This window comes from Artemia sp. Qi Xiang Cuo, chromosome 16 (assembly GCF_049724085.1).
Source record: "Artemia sp. Qi Xiang Cuo chromosome 16, ASM4972408v1, whole genome shotgun sequence".
Lineage (NCBI taxonomy): Eukaryota > Metazoa > Arthropoda > Branchiopoda > Anostraca > Artemiidae > Artemia > Artemia sp. Qi Xiang Cuo.
Genome location: NC_142809.1, coordinates 7,645,680 through 7,667,368, shown reverse-complemented (window position 1 = coordinate 7,667,368; position 21,689 = coordinate 7,645,680). Strand labels below are relative to the sequence as shown.

Here is a 21,689-nt window from a genome sequence, read left to right as displayed (position 1 = left end):
AGAAAAAACAATAGTGCTTTAGCTTATGACTAATATTTCATATTTCTCTTTTACAGGTATTCTTATAAGTCAACATTGAGGAAGAATCACTGTTTTCAAGTAAGTAATTTATAAATCATTTAAAAAAAAAAGCAATAGTGCTTTAGCTCATGACTAATATTTGATATTTCTCTTTTTAAGGTATTCTTATAAGTCAATATTGAGGAAGAATCACTGTTTTCAAGTAAGTAATGTATAAATCATTTAAAGAAAAAGCAATAGTGCTTTAGCTCATGACTAATATTTGATATTTCTCTTTTTCAGGTATTCTTACAAGTCAATATTGAGGAAGAAACTCTGTTTTCAAGTAAGCAATTTATAAAAAATTTAAAGAAAAAAACAATAGTGCTTTAGCTTATGACTAATATTTCATATTTCTCTTTTACAGGTATTCTTATAAGTCAACATTGAGGAAGAATCACTGTTTTCAAGTAAGTAATTTATAAATCATTTAAAAAAAACAATAGTGCTTTAGCTCATGACTAATATTTGATATTTCTCTTTTTAAGGTATTCTTATAAGTCAATATTGAGGAAGAATCACTGTTTTCAAGTAGGTAATGTATAAATCATTTAAAGAAAAAGCAATAGTGTTTTAGCTCATGACTAATATTTGATATTTCTCTTTTTCAGGTATTCTTACAAGTCAATATTGAGGAAGAAACTCTGTTTTCAAGTAAGCAATTTATAAACAATTTAAAAAAAAAAACAATAGTGCTTTAGCTTATGACTAATATTTCATATTTCTCTTTTACAGGTATTCTTATAAGTCAACATTGAGGAAGAATCACTGTTTTCAAGTAAGTAATTTATAAATCATTTAAAAAAAAAAGCAATAGTGCTTTAGCTCATGACTAATATTTGATATTTCTCTTTTCCAGGTATTCTTATAAGTCAACATTGAGGAAGAATCACTGTTTTCAAGTAAGTAATGTATAAATCATTTAAAGAAAAAGCAATAGTGTTTTAGCTCATGACTAATATTTGATATTTCTCTTTTTCAGGTATTCTTACAAGTCAATATTGAGGAAGAAACTCTGTTTTCAAGTAAGCAATTTATAAACAATTTAAAAAAAAAAACAATAGTGCTTTAGCTTATGACTAATATTTCATATTTCTCTTTTACAGGTATTCTTATAAGTCAACATTGAGGAAGAATCACTGTTTTCAAGTAAGTAATTTATAAATCATTTAAAAAAAAAAGCAATAGTGCTTTAGCTCATGACTAATATTTGATATTTCTCTTTTTTAGGTATTCTTATAAGTCAATATTGAGGAAGAATCACTGTTTTCAAGTAAGTAATGTATAAATCATTTAAAGAAAAAGCAATAGTGCTTTATCTCATGACTAATATTTGATATTTCTCTTTTTCAGGTATTCTTACAAGTCAATATTGAGGAAGAAACTCTGTTTTCAAGTAAGCAATTTATAAACAATTTAAAGAAAAAAACAATAGTGCTTTAGCTTATGACTAATATTTCATATTTCTCTTTTACAGGTATACTTATAAGTCAACATTGAGGAAGAATCACTGTTTTCAAGTAAGTAATTTATAAATCATTTAAAAAAAAGCAATAGTGCTTTATCTCATGAATAATATTTGATATTTCTCTTTTTCATGTATTATTATAAGTCAACATTGAGGAAGAATCACTGTTTTCAAGTAAGTAATTTATAAATCATTTAAAGAAAAAGCAATAGTGCTTTAGCTCATGACTAATATTTGATATTTCTCTTTTTCAGGTATTCTTACAAGTCAATATTTAGGAAGAAACTCTGTTTTTAAATAATTAATTTATGAATTATTTAAAGAAAAAACTTCAGTGCTTTAGCTTATGACTGGTGTTTGACATTTCTCTTTTTAAGGTATTCTTATAAGTCAATATTGAGGAAGAATCACTGTTTTCAAGTAAGTAATTTATAAATCATTTAAAGAAAAAGCAATAGTGCTTTAGCTCATGACTAATATTTGATATTGCTCTTTTTCAGGTATTCTTACAAGTCAATATTGAGGAAGAAACTCTGTTTTTAAATAATTAATTTATGAATTATTTAAAGAAAAATCTTCAGTGCTTTAGCTTATGACTGGTGTTTGACATTTCTCTTTTTCAGGTATTCTTATAAGTCAACATTGAGGAAGAATCACTGTTTTCAAGTAATTCATTTATAAATCATTTAAAGAAAAAGCAATAGTTCTTTAGCTCATGACTAATATTTGATATTTCTCTTTTTCAGGTATTCTTACAAGTCAATATTAAGGAAGAAACTCTGTTTTTAAATAAGTAATTTATGAATTATTTAAAGAAAAAACTTCAGTGCTTTAGCTTATGACTGGTGTTTGACATTTCTCTTTTACAGGTATTCTTATAAGTCAATATTGAGGAAGAATCACTGTTTTCAAGTAAGTAATTTATAAATCATTTAAAGAAAAAGCAATAGTGCTTTAGCTCATGACTAATATTTGATATTGCTCTTTTTCAGGTATTCTTATAAGTCAACATTGAGGAAGAATCACTGTTTTCAAGTAAGTAATTAAAAAAATCATTTAAATAAAAAAGCAATAGTGCTTTAGCTCATGATTAATATTTGATATTTCTCTCTTTCAGATATTCTTATAAGTCAAAATTGAGGAAGAAATTCTGTTTTAAGTAATTTATAAATCATTCAAAGAAAAAAAAATGCTTTGGCTTATGACTAATATTTGGTATTCCTCTTTTTCAGGTTTTATTTTGAGTAAAAATGAAGGAAGAAACTCCAATTCAAATTACGTAATTGATAAATTATTGAAAGAAAAGCAATAATAGTTCTTTAGCTTATGAATAATAATTGATATTTCTCTTTTTTAGGTTTTGTTTAGAGTCAAAATGAAGGTAAAAACTCCAATCTAAAGTAAGTCATTTATAAATAACTTAAAGAAAAAACAATAATTCTTTAGCATATGACTAATATTTGATATTTTTCTTTTTGAGGTTCCTATTTGAGTCTATTTGGAGGAAGAAACTACAATTTCAAGTAAAGAAAAAAAAGTAATGAAAAAAAGGAGAAAAAAATGGTAATAGAAAATGTACACAACAAACCAACCATCATTAAATTTGGAGGAAGAAACTAAAATTTCAAGTAAGTATCAATCATTAATAAATGATTGTAAAATCATTAATAAATGTAAGTATAATAGTATAATAAGTATAATAATGTATATTATGTATAATAATAGTATAATAAATGTAGTTAATAAATGTAATTAAAATCAATAATAAATGATTAAAATGATAAATTATGATAAATCATAATAAAAATTATAAAATGAAAAATTGTATATCATTTCAAATTATAAACCATTTGAAGAAGAAAAATTGTACTATAGTTCGGGACTAGTATTTAATATTTATTTTTTTAAAGTTCTCTTTTTAGTCTGTGTTGGGGAAACTGCAATTTCAAGTAAGTGATTTATAAATTATTTGAAAAATAATACTTTAGTTTAAGACTAATATTGGACGTTTATGTTTTTCAGGTTTTCTTTTGAATTAACATGACGGAAGAAACTTCAAATTCAAGTATGTTTAAATTATTAAAAAAAACTTTTGCTTAAGCTTAGGTTTATTATTTGATATTTCTTTTTTCTAGGTTCTCTTTCGAGTCAACATCCCAGAAAAACTGCCTTTGTGGGAAAAATATTTCATAATAGATGCACCAAAATGCTTCCATTTTGAGTTCAGGGAATAATATTCTACTATATGAGCTGAAAATCTGCATAATCTTTGGGGTTTAATAGGGCTGTCGGAATCTTAACCCCAATTATGTTACAGCCTTAAGTGTTTTTTTTTTAGAAATTTTGAATTTTAAGAAATTTGATTTTTCTGCCGCTATAAAATAACTGAAAAATTAAAAAAAATATTTCAGAAAGTTTTAGAGTTTTAACCTGTTCCAGAAGGAATTTGATTTTGTTGTGGAAATTTTTATCTTCATAAAAGCCTGAAAATTTTTCACATTTTAATGTTGTGTTTTGGATATTGTTTATTTTTGAAGAATATTCAGTTAAAAAAGCCAAAAAACGGGTACACAGGTGTATACTCAATACGAAGAAGAAGAAGAAAAACAATAAAAAGGAATATTTCTTCCTTTCAAAACAAGAAAAAGATAGAAGAAAAGTCAGCTTTCATCAAAAAAATTGAACGAATATCAGTCGAACAACAGCAACTCTATAAGAAAATTAAAACAAATTTTCTTGTGAATTATTATCGCTTCTAATCAGCAGTTATACCAAACCAATCCTGCTCAACTCATCCTCAGGGTTATACTGTGGTGTTCTCCTCCCCATAGTATAGTGCAGACGGTTTGATATCATTCCATTTTCCCTTCTTGCTTTAGTTTTGTTTTTCTCTGTTTAAAGCTTTTTCCAATAGGCAATGTTTAGAAGTCCTCCAAAAAAAATGTCCCCCCAGATCCCAAATCAAATTCCAGTGAATGTGCCATAGTGAAAGATACCCATCTTGGCTGGTCAAGCACACTTTCTCAAAGTTCAAATGATAGCTCCAATTCGGAGAATAGGACAATGATAAGTGTAGGGGCTAATGTAACTATAAATGATGATAATGGGTTTCAAGAGGTCCTCTCTAGAAGTTCTAAAAAAGGAAAAAAATCTCCCCAATTAAAAGCATTTCTCCTCTCCCTGCCCAAGATCCTCCCTCCAAAAACTTAGGAATTTACCTTAAAATTACTCCCACTACCCCCTTTGAAATAAAAATGATCACTGCAATAAGAGTTGCAATTTTTAAATTGCTAAAATCAATGTTCTCTCTTAACATTAACCGTGATGGATCTCTGCTAATAGCTGTAGAAGATCAGAAATCAGCAGATACAATAATTAACCTTAAATCCCTTCTGAATACCCCAATTATTGCATCTAATTGGAACCCAAAACAATCACCAACAAAAATAGTAGTTTATAATGTTCCCCCAGAGATATCTACTCAGGAGTTAAAAGAAGGCTTTTCAGATAGGGCTGGAAACAGAATCCCAGTTGAGGATGTTACCCAACTTGGAAAACCCAACTCTAATGGCCTAAAAACTAGTAGATCCTTCTTATTCACACTGAAGGATAAAATTGATATCCCAGAAAAATTATTCCTATTTGGGCAAATCAAACCACACAAGGAATACAAACCTAAGTCTATTCAGTGTCAGAAGTGTTTCAAACTGGGACACACAACAAACAAATGCAATGAAATTCTCCAAGAGTGTAGTAATTGTAAATCTTTCCATCCTAAAGAGCTGACAACTTGCAACAACACCCAGCCTACATGCATCAATTGCAAAGGCCCACATGAATCTACAAATAAATCATTATGCCCTGCATACAAGAAAAGAGCTCTAACACTCCAAATATCAACAGAGAAGGCAATCCCATACCCCTTTGCAGCAATGAAAGCAAATGCTGCCCAACAATACCAAATAAAGCCTGTAATGAAACCAACCAAAACCCCCAAGTCAAATGCCCCCCATGCATCAAGCACCCCAGAGAAAACACCATCTTCTAAGCCCCCGAGCGCAAATCCCTATCAGACGCAATCACCAAGCCAACAAGCCTCCTTGTCCGGTGAGATGAGGCCAGCCTGGCCCTCCCTCCCAAGAAGGAACAAACCAGAAACACTACCAGGAATTAATCCATTAACCAACAAACAGGATGCACTACCAAAAATGCAATCCCCAAATATATGCTTATTCATTCTAAACTTTAATGCAGTTCAGGCCATGAACATACATCAACTACAGAAAACAAATATTATTGCAGAATTGGCAAAAATTTACATCCCAGATGATATGCTCATTCAAGCAAAAAAAGATCTTGCTTTACTCTTAACAAAGCTGAACATTGATACACATCCATATGAAGAATAAATCAACAACACAACATTTATTAATACTCCAATTGAATGTAAGATCACTCACAGAAAATAAGCTAAATGAACTAACATCATTTATGAATAATAATTCAATTAATATTGCTTGCCTCCAAGAAACTCATTTAACCCAAAATCAACAAATTAAGTCTCTGGGATATACTATCCTGAGAAAGGATAGATCTTCACAGAGAAAAGGAGGTGGTGTAGCTTTATTAGTTAATAATAATATAAAATTTTGTGGCATCAATTTTCCAGATTTTGAAAATGATGTTGATGTAATTGGTATAAGTGTTTGGCTGAATAATTTATAAACCTACATAATAAGCTTTTATAACCCTAATGGCCAAACTACAGATGCCAAGGATTTCTTTAATTATATAAATAATTCTAATATGTTAAAAAATGTCATTATTTGTGGTGATTTCAATGCCCACAGCCTTTTGTGGGGGAATAAACCAGCAAATAAAGCTGGTAAATTTATTGAGCATATGACTTCAAATAATAATGAATTAGTTGTTGCTACCCCTCCAAACCTGAATACTTATTTCAACCCCAAAAGTGGCAATTTCTCCACAATTGACCTACAATTGATCCAAACCTGAATACTTATTTCAACCCCAAAAGTGGCAATTTCTCCACAATTGACCTACAAATTGTGTCTTTAAATTTTTTGAACAAAATTTACATAAATAAAATTGATAGTCTATGTACAGACCACTTTGCTATAGTTTGCTCCCTAAATTAACCTGCTGAAACTTTATCTTATACATCCAAATATATCAACACTAAAGCAAATTGGTCTATTTTCCAAAATAAGCTAAATGATGAAATTACAAGTTTCACCCAAAGTTCATGCATTTCTAACACAACAGTTGACACACATGCTGAAGCATTGACATCTTTAATAATAAATACAGCTAATCATGCTATCCCCTGGACAACACCTAAGAAAACATTCCCTAAACAAATTCCTAAAGCATGGTGGACAAATGAGTGCCTAAATAAATGGAGGATAAAAAAGGCAGCTAGGACAGAATTCATAAAAAAACCAACACCTACTACATATTTAAAAAAATTACAAGCAGAATCTAATCTAAAAAGGACTATAATAGATGCTAAATATAAATACTGGAATAATTTTGCAAATAATCTCTCCAGAGAAACAAATGAGCCAATTATACATAAAGTCATAAGCCACATATGTGGGAAAAAGACTTCTCCCAACCCACTCCTGTATGAGCTTATACATAATAATACCCATTATGACAATGATAACGAAAAGGCTAACCTATTTGCAACTCTTTTTGTTAATAAGCTAACATCAAATAATCAAAGCAAGCTGTCCACAATTCCTATGAACCCTAGTTACCAACCACGCCCAGGATCAGAATACATAACTAATCCATTTTCAATCCAGGAATTGAATAATGCAATACATCATATTAGGCCCAAAACTAGCAGTAGCTATGACAATATACACCCTACATGGATAAAGAATCTCACACCTTCATACAAACAAGAACTGCTAAATTGTTATAATCACGCTTGGGCATCTTCTAGGTTCCCCAATATATGGAAATGTTCGTCCCTCCTACCAATCCTAAAGAAAAATAAACCAAAAGATAACCCTGAGTCTTATAGGCCCATAATGATTACACCTGTGATGGGGAAAATAATGGAGAAAATGATTTATCACAGACTCCTCTGGTTTGTTGAGAAAAATAACATGATCCCACACACTCAAACTGGATTCAGGAAATACCACTCCTCAACAGATGCTTTCATTTTGCTAACAAATGCAATAAATGAATCTTTCTCAAAAAATAATATCCTAGTGGCAGCTTTCCTAGATTTTGAAGGAGCTTATGACAATGTGAACCACCAAATCCTTTTAAATAAACTTGCAAACCTCGGAGTACCTCCTAAGCTAGTATCCTTTATTAAATCCTTCATAGAAGTGCGAAGTTTCATTGTTTGTGTTGGTTCAGCCTCTTCACCCCAAAAAACAATATCCAAAGGCCTACCTCAGGGAGCAGTCCTCAGTTGCATCCTATTTGCCCTATATCTCTGGGACATGAACCAACCCCACACGAATCTACAATATGCTGATGATCTGGTGCTATGGTCATCTGGCAACACTTTTCAGATAGCACAGTCAAATCTGCAAAAGTCACTTTTCCAGTTTGAAAAATTCTCTCAACATTCAGATTTACCCATTGCACCCACCAAGTCAAAAATAATTCAATTTCACCGGAAGCGAAACCATGTTAATGCAAAACTAACTCTAAATAAAACAACTATTCCAGAAGATAATAATATTAATTACCTAGGTCTCATGCTTGACCAAAAACTTAATTTCCACCTCCACATTTCAAACACAATAAAAAAATGTTATAGAAAAGCAAATATACTAAAAAGACTTCTTTCCACACCCTGGGGTTGTAAGGAGAAAACCTAACTCCAGTTTTATAAATCACATATAAGACCCCATATTGACTATGGGCTCATTGTCTATGGTGCATGTGCAAAGACCCAGATGCACAAAATTGAAACAACACAAAATGATATAATACGTCTCATATTTGGTCTTAGGAAACCCACAAGCACCAAGTCACTGCTTATGGAGAGTGGATTAACAACAATAAGGGAGAGACGTAGCTTTCTCTTGATAAAACATCTTACAAAAATTGAATCAAATAGCTCACACACATTACATAATTGGTTAAGAAATCCAGCCATGTATAGAGGTATTGCAGATGAGTATGCCAATATTCAAAAGAAGTTCCCTGTACCAGCAAATTCTATTGCACCTACTTTCCCCCAATCCCCTCCATGGAATTGGTCATTTCCCATAATAAATACTGAATTTTCGAAATGGAATAAAGATTTAACCCCCATTGCTTTTGTCCAGAAAAAAATTGCAGAACTTAATACAATTACCTATAAAAATCACTTCCAAATATTTGTTGATGGGTCAAAAATGGATGAGAAGGTTGCAAGTGGTGTTTTCCTTCCTCACCTGACAATTGCAATGGGCGAGAGATTATTTAATAATTTATCTATAATGTCTGCTGAGTTAAATGCCATAATCATGGCATTAGAACACCTTAAGCAAAACCAACCTTTGATTGAAAATTCGAAAAATATTATCATCTATTCCGACTCTTTATCAAGCCTTGAGTTGCTGGCCTCAGCTCCTCAATATAAGTTGGACATTGACACTTATCATTGTCTCAGTATTATTGATAATCTTGCTTCAAGTGGCATAAAAACTTACTTTCAGTACATTCCTAGCCACTCTGGCATAAGTGGTAATCATCAGGTTGATGAAATAGCAAAAAATGCTATACATATTGACCAGCCAAGTGGGAGACCAATCCCAATTAGAGATATTTACCGATGGAGGCTATCAGATATTAATTTTAATAAGATTAATCCTATCCTTTCCCCCTTTCCCAATAAGTACCTTTCTAAAATTTATCATAGAATTCGTTCTGGAACAAATGGACTAAATTTCCTTGCGTTCTCATATAAGCTTTCTAATTCAAGTTGCTCAATTCCCCTGTCCCCTCTTTGCAGGCATTGTAATATGAATAATGAAACAATTGACCATTGCCTATTTGAATGTAATATGCTGACGTCTGCACAACATACCTTGCTTTGTAAACTGTTAAAATACTTCAAACACCACAAAATCCCACTATCAGCCAAGAGCCTAGCCAACTATACCTGCACACATAGCATAGAAATCGACATCTATCATCTTATATTTGAACTCCTAGAGTCAAAAGATCTGCTGAAAGATATCTGAATATATCTAATAAATATGAGGCAATCAAGCCAGTAGCTCTGTAGCCCACAGAGTGAATCAAAAGGAAAAGGGCTAAATAGTTTTACTGAAAAGCCCGCCTGCTGTTAAATAGAAGAAGAAGAAGAAGTTCTTCCAGTACCGCGACAAGGCGTCCTCAGACTGTAAAAAAAAATCAAAAGCATTTGAAAAAATATAACAAATTTTTGCAATATCTAGACAAACATCAACCACAAGAAAAATCCTTGTCTTTTTTTTAGCAGAGTATGGTTAAGAACGAACCCCAAGGAATCTGGGAGCAGAGTCACTCAAATAATATATTATGCCCAATATAACATCATCTTATATACAGAGATGCAGTTTTGTCAAATACTATATAATATAAGAGCTCTTTCTAATGTTCCAGTGCCGTGCTAGCAGTGAGGAACGAAAAAAGAAAAAGAAAAGAGGACACATCAGTATTACCCATGCCAAAAAGTGATTTTTCTTGTTGTTGAAGCCAGGGGACTGTAAGTTTCCTGTATGGGGTTTTCGGGCTAGCCGTTTTTTTAAAGCAGGTCTTTTATTTTTATTACTTGGTGCCTAGGTTTGTCCCTTACTAATGCTGCAGCCTTGTAAGCCACTTGTGGACTTCTTTAAACGAAAATTCGAAAAATACGTTCGCTCTAACAGCAGATTCCATACACGTAAGTTCCATACACGCATGCACGTGTATGGAACAACACGTTCCATACACGTGCCGCAAGGGAACAGAACACAAAAATTACAGATTGAATTCTATTATGTACATTTTGCAAGTAATACGTTCAAGATGAATTGACTGGTGAACTCTAACCATTTATACTTCTTAAGTTAACGAAGTTGAGATGGAAACATTCAACATTTCTTCAGTACCAAACAACATAGTTTTTACATCTTGCTTCTTTTTCAGTACGGTTTTCCAGTTCTTTAGACCTTTTCTCGATATGATCTTTAAAAAAATAAACTTAGAGCCGCTTTTAGCTCCCCTGTCACATTTTGATTTTAGGGTTCACCCCCTTATGGCAGAAATGAGATCCCTGGCACTATGAAGTCAGATTACAAAAAATTGCAAAAGTAATTTGAGATATGTTTAGTCTGTCATAAGGTACAACTACCATTTATCTCGAAAAGAAAACATCAGAAGTTCATTTTATTCTTCTTAAAAGAATGGCTACTTCTAAGATCCTTTCAGCCGAGTTGGATACAATCACGCTGGATTTTTATTTTCATTTATGGCAAAGTTGCCTGAGTTCCTGAAATTCAAATCTTTTTGTTTTCCTCTGTATATGCCGAAAATATTCAGTTTCACCTTTTCCGATTCTTAATTGTTTTCCCAACCTTTTTTGGTCGTTTCTATTTTCGTATTCAATATAAAGACAACACTTAAAAGCTACTCTAACAAAGGCTACCTTTAAGAAGATCTAAAGCTTCTTCTTTGGTTCGGTTAATCTTTTCTTCTCGCCACGAGGAAGGTCGTCGTGAATCTTTATGCTTCACTAAAATATGAGAACACTGAATCTGGGCAGGGCCACCTGCTTCAGGAGCTGCTGCAGGCTTAGTAGGTAAATCCCATTGCGATTCTTTAGTAAAAATGTTCAAATAGTAAGGAGTGCCTGAAAAAAACTGCATTGTTATTTTAAACTAAAATTATAGAGTCTAAAGTACCAAGGACAATGAAAATGATGTATAATTATTGGAATTGGTCAAGTGGTAACTTACACAACCATGTGTGTCCTTAAAAATTAGGAAATATGAATAAAGAAAATTCTGGATGCAGCTTTTGGTAGGGGGTGATAAATTAAAAAAAAAGAAAACACACACGGGACCCAACAGCTTAAGAAGCTGTAACCTTCATTTGAAGGTGTAGCTGCTTTTAGGAATCAAGAGACTTAATGTTCTAATTTTATTTTCAAACTAGGAAATATCATTAAAATTTTTTAGGAATTATCAAAGAAAAAACTCCAGATACAATTTTTGGTAGGAAGGGGTGCTGAATTGAAAAGAATATCGGTAAAAAAAGAGTAAAATCAAATGGCACCCAACAGCTCAAGAAGGTGTAGCTATTTTTAGGAATCAAGAGACTGTTAATGTTTTCATTTAATTTTAAACTTAAATTAGACACTTTAATTACCAAGAACAGTGAAATTGATATTTGATCGGTTTAATTGGTTAAGTGGTAATTTACACAACCATATGTCTTTTAATTTTTGACGAAAAAAGCCTCCAAAGCCTTGAACAAGGAACATAAACCCCCAAAAAAATCATCAAGACACGATATGGATTCACATTAAGGCTTCTATATATGGATTAACATTGTCACTGGTCTTCTAACCGCAGACAATTTAAGCCTTTTCTTGATGTCATGACGTCACCACAGGTTCAATACAGTCACCCTATGAAAAATATAAATTTCATCTTAAAGTTCTGACCAATTTAGATCGTTTTTGTGGCCAGTCATCGCTGTTTCTTGTTTTCCAACCAAAGATTTCATTGTCCATTTTTTTCCTTTTTACCTCAGAAATTTTTTCTAAGCCCTTTTCTTTACGAGTTTAGATTCCTACATCATCTCACGTAATTTCTTAGGACGTTATAGATAACAAATACGTCTTTTCCATTTTCCAACCACAGATCACTGTTCAAAATGTTGTGTACAATTCAATATGACTTAAGCCGTCGTTTGTTCCAGGCCTTTTTCTTTAGATGTTGCAATTCTCACTTTCACTACTTTTCTAATCACATTTAACTGTGCTTCATTTTCAGCGATTTACCCCTTAAACATTAAACATAAATTTAAACATAAATTAGAATTAGCACCAGTGGCGGATCCATGGGAGGGGCGAGGGGGCAAGTACCCCCCCCCCCCTAACGTAGTCTAAAGTAATGTAATTTTCTTAATTAACGCAAGATTGCGTTAATTAAACTTGCTCCTAACGTAAGTTTATCGGATCAACCTATTTTGCACCCCCCCCCTAAGAAAATCCTGGATCCACCCTTGATTAGCACCTTTGTAAAATTACGTTTTTTGTTATTGGACCTTTGATTTTTGCCTTGGCTTGTCTTTTGTCATTATGAAAAACATAACGCCGAACCTTTGGTTTCTTAACAAAGGCATGGTAAGCAGTGATGACCTTATCCATGTCAAAATTCAAAGCCCAATCATCATTACTATCATTTTCAATTTTGGCAACGTTTTGATTCTCGCTGTCGCTTATCTTATAACCACCTTTTCTTTCCTTTTAATTTTGGGTTTTCATTACTTCAGACAATTTGCCAATGTCCTTTGCTTTAGCTGCCCTTATTGGTCTAGTTTTACACAATGGTCCAGGTTGTAGATTTGTTAGTTGTACAGGTGGTGGGACGGAAACTTCTTTCTTCCAACAAGTTATCATTTATAACACTTCTAAATATTTGTTTTTGGGTCTACCTCTAGATAAGTTTTTCATACAGATAAATCTTTTCATACTGATGTTTTTTTCAAACATATATGATTATTGAAGCGTGTCCGATTTCTAACACCGATTGTCTACTAAGCTTCAAACTTTCGGTTTTCTTTTTTAAGGTTTAATGAATTGTTGTAATCCCTTGTTAAAATATATACAGATTTTTTTGCAATTACCAGTTTTTTCCTCTTTAAGCAATTTAATGTAAGGTTTTCTATGCACAAAAATCTTCAATTTTTCCAGATACATATGACAAGTGTGACAACGTCATTGCAATACTGTTGTATTTAAAGATGACGTCATTCGCAAAAATATTTTTTCCAAAATTAAGGCTCTTAACGAATTTCCTCAAACTTCTGACCTATCTAGACCGTTTTTTAAGGCAAGAATATCCTAGGTTACAAATTTTCCCGAAAAAGTATGGAGCCGTTTTCAAGAAAAAAAAATACATACATACATAAATTATTGCTCATATATATATATATATATATATATATATATATATATATATATATATATATATATATATATATATATATATATATATATATATATATATATATATATATATATATATATATATATATATATATATATATATATATATATATATATATATATATATCCTAGAAATGTCCTCTTAATATTTTTTTGTGGAAAGGGGGGGGGGGGGCAGCTGGGATTCAATTGCGATGATAGCAATTATTATTCTTTGAAAGAAGCATTGAATATAAAATCAAATAGTAAATTTCTCTTGCTGTAAGTGAACAAATCAACTTATTTGCTAAATTCACCTCATTTTTATCAATGATGTTGTAGAGCAGGTTTTAGCCATAGTTCAAAGTGGTTGCACTTGTGTCTGGAGTGAAATTGCATCCAGGATGCTGTCACTTACCCTATTTTCTTTACTTCCGGCGTAAACAAAATTTGCACTTTACTGAAAAAAATATAAATGTTTTTACTTTTATAACTTTAATAAATCAAATGATATAAACATTTTGATTACTAAATATCAGTATATGTATATTAAACTGACAATGCAAATTCATTTGTATTTGTTTCAGTAAAGTGCAAATCTTGTTCTGGCCTTGGGAAGGCTTAGGGGTTTTGAGCCCAACTTATGTTAATTTCTGCTCGTTTTGGGTTTGACTCGGTTATTTATTGTAATTTCTGTTCGTTTTGGGTTTCATTTATTTATAGATGCTGATTTGTGGTAGTCTCACGATAGGTAGATTATTTGATTTGATTTTTGCTCATTTTTTGTTTAATGGAGTTCTTTACTTTTCTTTGAAAAACTTATTTTGTGGATTTTTTTTAAATTAATTTCTGTTCGTTTTATATTGACACAGTCTTTTCAGGGAAAAAGAAAATAATACTTTAAATCTTTTCTTTTTTTAAGACTTTATAGTTTGGCCTGCTGTTTGTATGCTGGAGAAACATTTTCAGCAATTTTTAACGACATACACTCTTTTAAAAATCTGGACACAATTAGTAGTGTTTAATTTAGTTTCATACCTCCTCTAGTTCACCTGAAATGGAAAACTTGATGCCATTCGCAAAAAAAATCTGTTTACTTTCTTTGATAGCTTGGATACACTTACGCTATTTTCATTTGGTTAAGTTTTAAGAGCAGAAGTAGCCCCGAATGTTTAAACATAATACCCTGAGTCGTTCTACGGATACTGCTGAGATGCCTTATTGGTAATTAGAATTAACACAGTGCATTTGATTTAAAATTAAGGCAACATTTATTTTTTAAAAATAATGGGCAAATGGGTAGGGGGGGGTAGGACGGGGACTAGTTGCCCTCCAATCACTTTCATCTATTAAAAAAGGGCATCAGCCTTTTCTATTTTAAATCAAATGAGCCCTTTTCGAAGTTCCCACGACAACTCCTTCGATACGAATTGCCCTGGTCTAAACAACAACAACAACAAAAAATAATACATTATACCCACATCGATCTTTACTATAAAAATGTCAAGCCTTCCAATCACTTTCGACTATTAAAAAGGGGCGCTAGGCCTTTCGATTTCCAATCAAATGAGTCCTTTTTGAAATGGCAAAGCTTTCTTTAAACACCTTATATGCCCCAGGGCATAAATTATAGCCCTTACCCTAAGGGCTGTTAGGGTGGTTGTCATCCTCTAAGACCTAATTTCCAGAACTTTCAACTACATTAAACAAAATGGCTATCTCAAAATTTTGATTGGATGTGTTTGGGGAAATGGTGGGCGTGAGAGGGGCGTTAGTCGCTCTCCAATCCCTTTCAACTATTAAAAAAGGCACTAGCCCTTTTTCAATTTCCAATCATATGAGCCCTTTTGAAGTTTCTACGACAAAATATTCAATAAAAACCTTATATGGCCCCAGGCCAAACTTACAACCCCTGTACTAAGGACTGGGGAGCGGGTGGTCATCATAGAAGTCCTAATTTCCAGAACTGTCTACTACTTTAAACAACATTACCACCTGAAAATTTTGACTTGTTGGATTAGGGGGAATGGTGGGCATGAGAGGGGGGTTAGTTACGCTCCAATCACTTTCGACTATTAAAAAGAGGACTAGCCCTCTCAATTTCCAATTGAATGAGCCCGTTTTGAAGTTTTACGACACCTCTATAAAAAACCTTATATGCCCCCAGGGCATAACTTACAATCTTTGCCTTGGGGGCTCTGGGGGGTTTATCATCCTTAAATACATAATTTCTAGCACTTTTAACTATGTTGAACAAAATGGCTATCTTTAAACTTTGATTGAATATTTTTGGGGAAATGGTGGGCGTGAGAGAGGGGTTAATTACTCTCCGCTCACTTTTGACTATTAAAAAGGGTAATTTCAATTTCCTATCAAATGACCCCTTTTTGAAATTTCTACAACAACTTTGTATATAAACCTTATATGCCCACAGGGCGCAACTTACAACCCTTGCACTGAGGGCTTTGAGGGGGTTATCATCCTAAAAGACCTAATTTCCAGAACTTTCAACTAAGTTGAACAAAATGGGTATCTAAAAATTTTGATTGGATGTCTTTGGGAAAATGGTGGGCGTGAGAGGGGCGTTAGTCGCTCTCCAATCACTTTCAATTATTAATAAAGGTAATAGCCATTTCAATTTCCAACTGAATGAGCCCCTTTGACGTTTTAAAAACCTTATATGCCCCCAGGGCATAACTTATAACCCTTGCCCTGAAGACTGTGGGGGAAGTGTCCTGCTCAAAGGTATAATTTCCTGAACTTTAAACTGCGTGGAACAAAATGCCTATTTCAAAATTTTGAACGGATGTGTCTGCGGAAATGGTGGGCGTGGAAGGGGTGTTAGTTGCCTTCCAAGCACTTTCGACTATTAAAGGCACTAGCTATTAAAGGCACTAGGGCACTAGCCATGCCAAATTCCAATCGAATGAGCTCTTTTTGAAGTTTCTACGACAACGCGTTCTATAAAAACCTTATATGCCCCCAGAACAAAACTTACAACCCTTGCCCTGGGGGCTGTGGGGGGGGGGGGGGAGGGGGTTGCCATCCTCAAAGACCTAATTCCAGAACTTAAAACTAAGTTGAATAAAAAGGCTATTTCTAAATTTTGATTGGATGTGTTTAGGGAAAAGGTGGGCGTGAGAGGGTGTTAGTTGTTCTCCAATCACTTTCGACTATGAAAAAGGGCACTAGCCCTTTGAATTTCCAATCGAATGAGCCTTTTTTGAAGTTTTTACGACAACGCCTTCTATAAAAACCTTCTATGCCCCCACAGAGCCTTGCACTGAGGGCTCTGAGCGGGTTATCATCCAAAAAGACCTAATTTCCAGAACTTTCAACTACGTTGAACAAAATGGATATCTCAAATTTTGATTGGATGTGTTTGGGAAAATGGTGGCCATGAGAGGGGCGTTAGTCGCTCTCCAATCACTTTCAATTATTAAAAAAGGTAATAGCCGTTTCAATTTCCAACTGAATGAGCCCCTTTGACGTTTTAAAAACCTTATATGCCCCCAGGGCATAATTTATAACCCTTGCCCTGAAGACTGTGGGGGAAGTGTCCTGCTCAAAGGTATAATTTCCTGACCTTTAAACTGCGTGGAACAAAATGCCTATTTCAAAATTTTGAACGGATGTGTCTGCGGAAATGGTGGGCATGGAAGGGGTGTTAGTTGCCTTCCAAGCGCTTTCGACTATTAAAGGCACTAGCTATTAAAGGCACTAGGGCACTAGCCATGTCAAATTCCAATCGAATGAGCTCTTTTTGAAGTTTCTACGACAACGCGTTCTATAAAAACCTTATATGCCCCCAGAACATAACTTACAACCCTTGCCCTGGGGGCTGTGGGGGGGGGGAAGGGGGGTTGCCATCCTCAAAGACCTAATTCCAGAACTTAAAACTACGCTGAATAAAAAGGCTATTTCTAAATTTTGATTGGATGTGTTTAGGGAAAAGGTGGGCGTGAGAGGGTGTTAGTTGCTCTCCAATCACTTTCGACTATGAAAAAGGGCACTAGCCCTTTGAATTTCCAATCGAATGAGCCTTTTTTGAAGTTTTTACGACAACGCCTTCTATAAAAACCTTATATGCCCCCCGGGCATAACTTACAACCCTTGCCCTGAAGGCTTTGGGGGAGTGTCCTCCTCAAAAACATAATTTCTATCTGGAAATCAACTACGCTGAACAAAACTGCTATCTCAAAATTTTGATTGGATGCGTTTCGGGAAATGGTGGGCGTGGAAGGGGTGTTAGTTGTTTTCCTATCACTTTCGACTATTAAAAAGGGCACAAGCCACTCCCATTTCCAATTGAACGAGCCTTTTTCAAAGTTTCTACGACAACTTCTTCGATACGAAGAGTCCTGCTCTAAAGGAAAAAAAAAATATAATACATTGTGCCAACATCGTTCTTATATGCCCCCAGGGCATAACTTAAAACCCTTGCCGTGAGGGTTGTGGGGAAGCGTCCTCCTCAAAAACATATTTTCTATCTGGAAATCAACTACGCTGAACAAAATGTCTATATCAAAATTTTGACTGGATGTGTTTGGGGGAATGATGGGCGTGGGGGGGGGGGGGGCTAGTTACCCTCCAATCACTTTCGACTATTAAAAAGGGCACTAGCCACTCCAATTTCCAATCAAATTAACCATTTTCGAAGTTTCTACGACAACTCCTTCGATACGAAGTGCCTGGTATGAAAAAAAAGTAAAAAAAAAAAATGCATTGTGCCAACACTGTTCTTTACTTAGGCAGCGCGATTGCGCTGCCTATGATTGAATTCATTTGATGTGATTTTGACATCAATTAAACATTGACCAAGATAAAAACCCTTATTTTTTCGTAGAACTTAAGAATGCATGTACCCATAAAGACCTTTGCATACCTAATCAATGCACATCTTTAGCACAAGAAAGATGTATGCACAAACGACATTATTTTTAATTATGGCTTTCTGTTATATTAGATTGCAGTAGAGTCTGGTAAATGGAGCACTTAAAGTACTAAGGATACCTAAAATGAAAACTAATTCATTAAATTGGTCAAGTGCAAACTTACACAGCCATATACGTCTTAAATTAGTGTGAAAAACCAATAATTCATTTTTTAAGGAGATAGATCGCCAGTTTAAATAAAGGGCCCGTTTTTTCACTCATCAATGTGCTAACATCTTACATCTTTTGTCAGAAAACGCATAAAAGTGAAATCTTTGAACTAAGATCTTACATCTCTTGTCATTTTTATGGAAACATCTTTCATCATTCTGCTCTAATCAGCGGTCTGAGAACAATGATGAGTAGATCATCAAAGTTCTCTCATCATTGTTCTATATAGCAAAACAGTGGCGGTCTTCACACTTTTTGCTAATATCAGTGAGCTGTAAGATCTTCGAACAAAGATGAGTTAAAAAACGATAATCTTTGCAGAAAGATTTAAGATCTTAGATGAAATATGTTAGTCCTAAAAAACGGGCCTAATGATGAGTAGATCATCAAAGTTCTCTCATCATTGTTCTATATGGAAAAACAGTGGCGGTCTTCACACTTTTTGCTAACATCAGTGAGCTGTAAGATCTTAGAAGAAAGATGAGTTAAAAAACGATAATCTTTGCAGAAAGATGTAAGATCTTAGATGTAAGATCTTAGTGCTAAAAAACGGGCCTATACCCTATTGGTAGTTTTGCAGACCTAATGACTTCCACTGATAGCCTACCTTATGTAGGCTAAGGTAAGACACCTAGTAGGCTGTGTGACTTGCTTGAATATTTTGATATAAATCTACCTCATAGTTATTATATAATAGTAGCATATACATTTTATGCTTTTTTTATATTAGAAATACAAATTACTTGGGTGAGCACTGTTTGACTATTAAAGTCATTGGTTATACTCTAAGCAACAAATATTGTCATTTGCTCTTATATACAAAGCACTATAAAATCAAAACAATAGGCAATACTGTGTTTCCTTTAAACATGGAGAATGATATAAAGTCTTCTGTATGAATTTTTAAACGTCAAATTATTATAGACAAACATGAATAAAGTTATACAGAATACTTTTTGGTTTTCTTATTTAATACATGATCCAATAAAATGTCATACAAAAGAAATTACATTACCCCAGTGATACATAGAGAAAACAACAAAGTCATACAGATGGCTTTTCATAGTTCCAATTGCAGTTCAGGCAACTTGGTGGTCACATATCAATCCTAGAACTTAGTCAACCTACCTGAGAATTTATGTGGCCAGGAAAATTAGGCTTAGGATGCTTCTTCATTAGCAAGTTCCATAGACATTGTCTGTTGTGAGTCAACCCAAAAAGCTTAGTCTGTAATTCAAGTAGACTTTCCAAGTAGGCTTGTCCGCCTAGAGTCTAAGGCATTTTGACCAAGTTTTAGGATTAACATGACCACTAAGTCACCTGGACTTGCAGTCCTCAGTGAGAAAACCCAATCTATAAGCCAAGACAGTTGCACTAAAACAGAATTAATTGAAAATTGGTTGACTGAAAAGTTGCCTGGCCTTGTGTGCAAACAAGTGGCATAGGGTCTACCTGCCTAAAGTCTTAGACAGGCAACCCAGTTTATAAGCTCAGACAGTTACACTAACACAAAATTCATTTATAATTGGTTGACCCAACAAGTTGCTTGGATTTGCAGGTGAACAGGTGACACAAGTTCTGCCTGCTTATAGTCTGAGGCAAGGGCAGCTGAGTTTTAGGATTAACATATGAACATCAAATTGCCTGGACTCACGGGCAAATCAGTAGCAGTAATAATAATTGATTGAATTTTCAGAACATATATCCTATAGGCCTTCGAAACATTATGGGTATTTATTAGTGAAAAGGATGTCACACTGTTATACTAAAGCAATGCAAGAAAAAAAGGTACTGTTCTAATATCTGGAGAACATGCGAGAAGTGAAGTTTGGTTAATGCTAGTGAACTAAAACAAAATAGGATAAAAATATAAAAGTTTAGAAACAAATTTTGGTTGTACATTTGCACATTAGGGGGGGGGGGGTAAAGCATAGCATATAATAAATACATAACCTAAACTAACCTGGGTACCTTTTTTCCTCCTAAACCCCAAAAAACTAAAGCTTAAATATAGTTCCTGGAGTGAGAAACCCCTTGTTTATAGAGCATAAGATAGGCAATTACTGGGTAATGTTATCTGTTCTTGGCTTTTCTCAAGTTACATTCTTGCATGTTACCCATATATTAGAACAGTACCAAAAAATTTAATGGAACAAAAACAGGAATTACATTAAGAACAAAATTAGAGAGTCATGGCTTCTCTGAATGACAAATGTTGATTAAATAAAGCAATACTATTAGATCATTATCTGTCATTGTTATTATGTAATATATATTATTGTATTATGAATCATATACAATATATTATTGTATTGTTTGTACTTGCCAATGTACGCTGTTTATTCTAATTCAGCATTAGGCCATATAATTTTTGGGTGCCAATTATGTGAGGGGGGAGCAGTTGCCTCAGTTAGACTTTGAAAAATACCTTCTTATTTCTATTTTACTACTTTTTATTTTATCATGGCTAACTGGTTATTTTTCCCCCATTTACATTTTGAGGATTGGAATCACTGACATAATTACTAGATACAAATCATCAGCACAACTGGGTTGTATTTTGTTTAGTGATGAGCCTGAATAAAAGACTCTTACTTAGTTACTTCATAATAAATTATTATTGTTATTAGACTTTGAAGTTGATACCACAAGCTGGAAATATATAGCCTAAGTCAGCTACATATGACCTATTTATCTCCCTAGCCAGTTATTTAAAGAAGCAAATTTTTGAGCATAGGGTTACTAGGTTTCTATGGGCTTGTTCTGAGCCTTCTAGCCCCTTCAGGGCTCAAAATTAAAAGTCCCTGTCAAGAGATTATTTAATTATAAAAGAGCATGAAAAATTCTCATTATTTTGAATTGTGCTCAAACGCTAAATTTTGTTGAAAACTGCAGT

General features: G+C 33.5%; 1 protein-coding gene across 2 annotated transcripts in view; it reads right to left on the bottom strand.

Moving 5' to 3' along the window:
• LOC148942523 (peptidyl-prolyl cis-trans isomerase NIMA-interacting 1-like) overlaps window positions 1–21,689 on the bottom strand; it is a 59,420-nt gene that overhangs the window by 22,488 nt on the left and 15,243 nt on the right. For both annotated transcript variants that reach the window (XM_089102677.1, XM_089102678.1), the window contains exon 3: window positions 11,181–11,384. In XM_089102677.1, coding sequence (XP_088958803.1) covers window positions 11,181–11,384 — 204 coding nt within the window. The remainder of the gene's footprint in view (window positions 1–11,180; window positions 11,385–21,689) is intronic.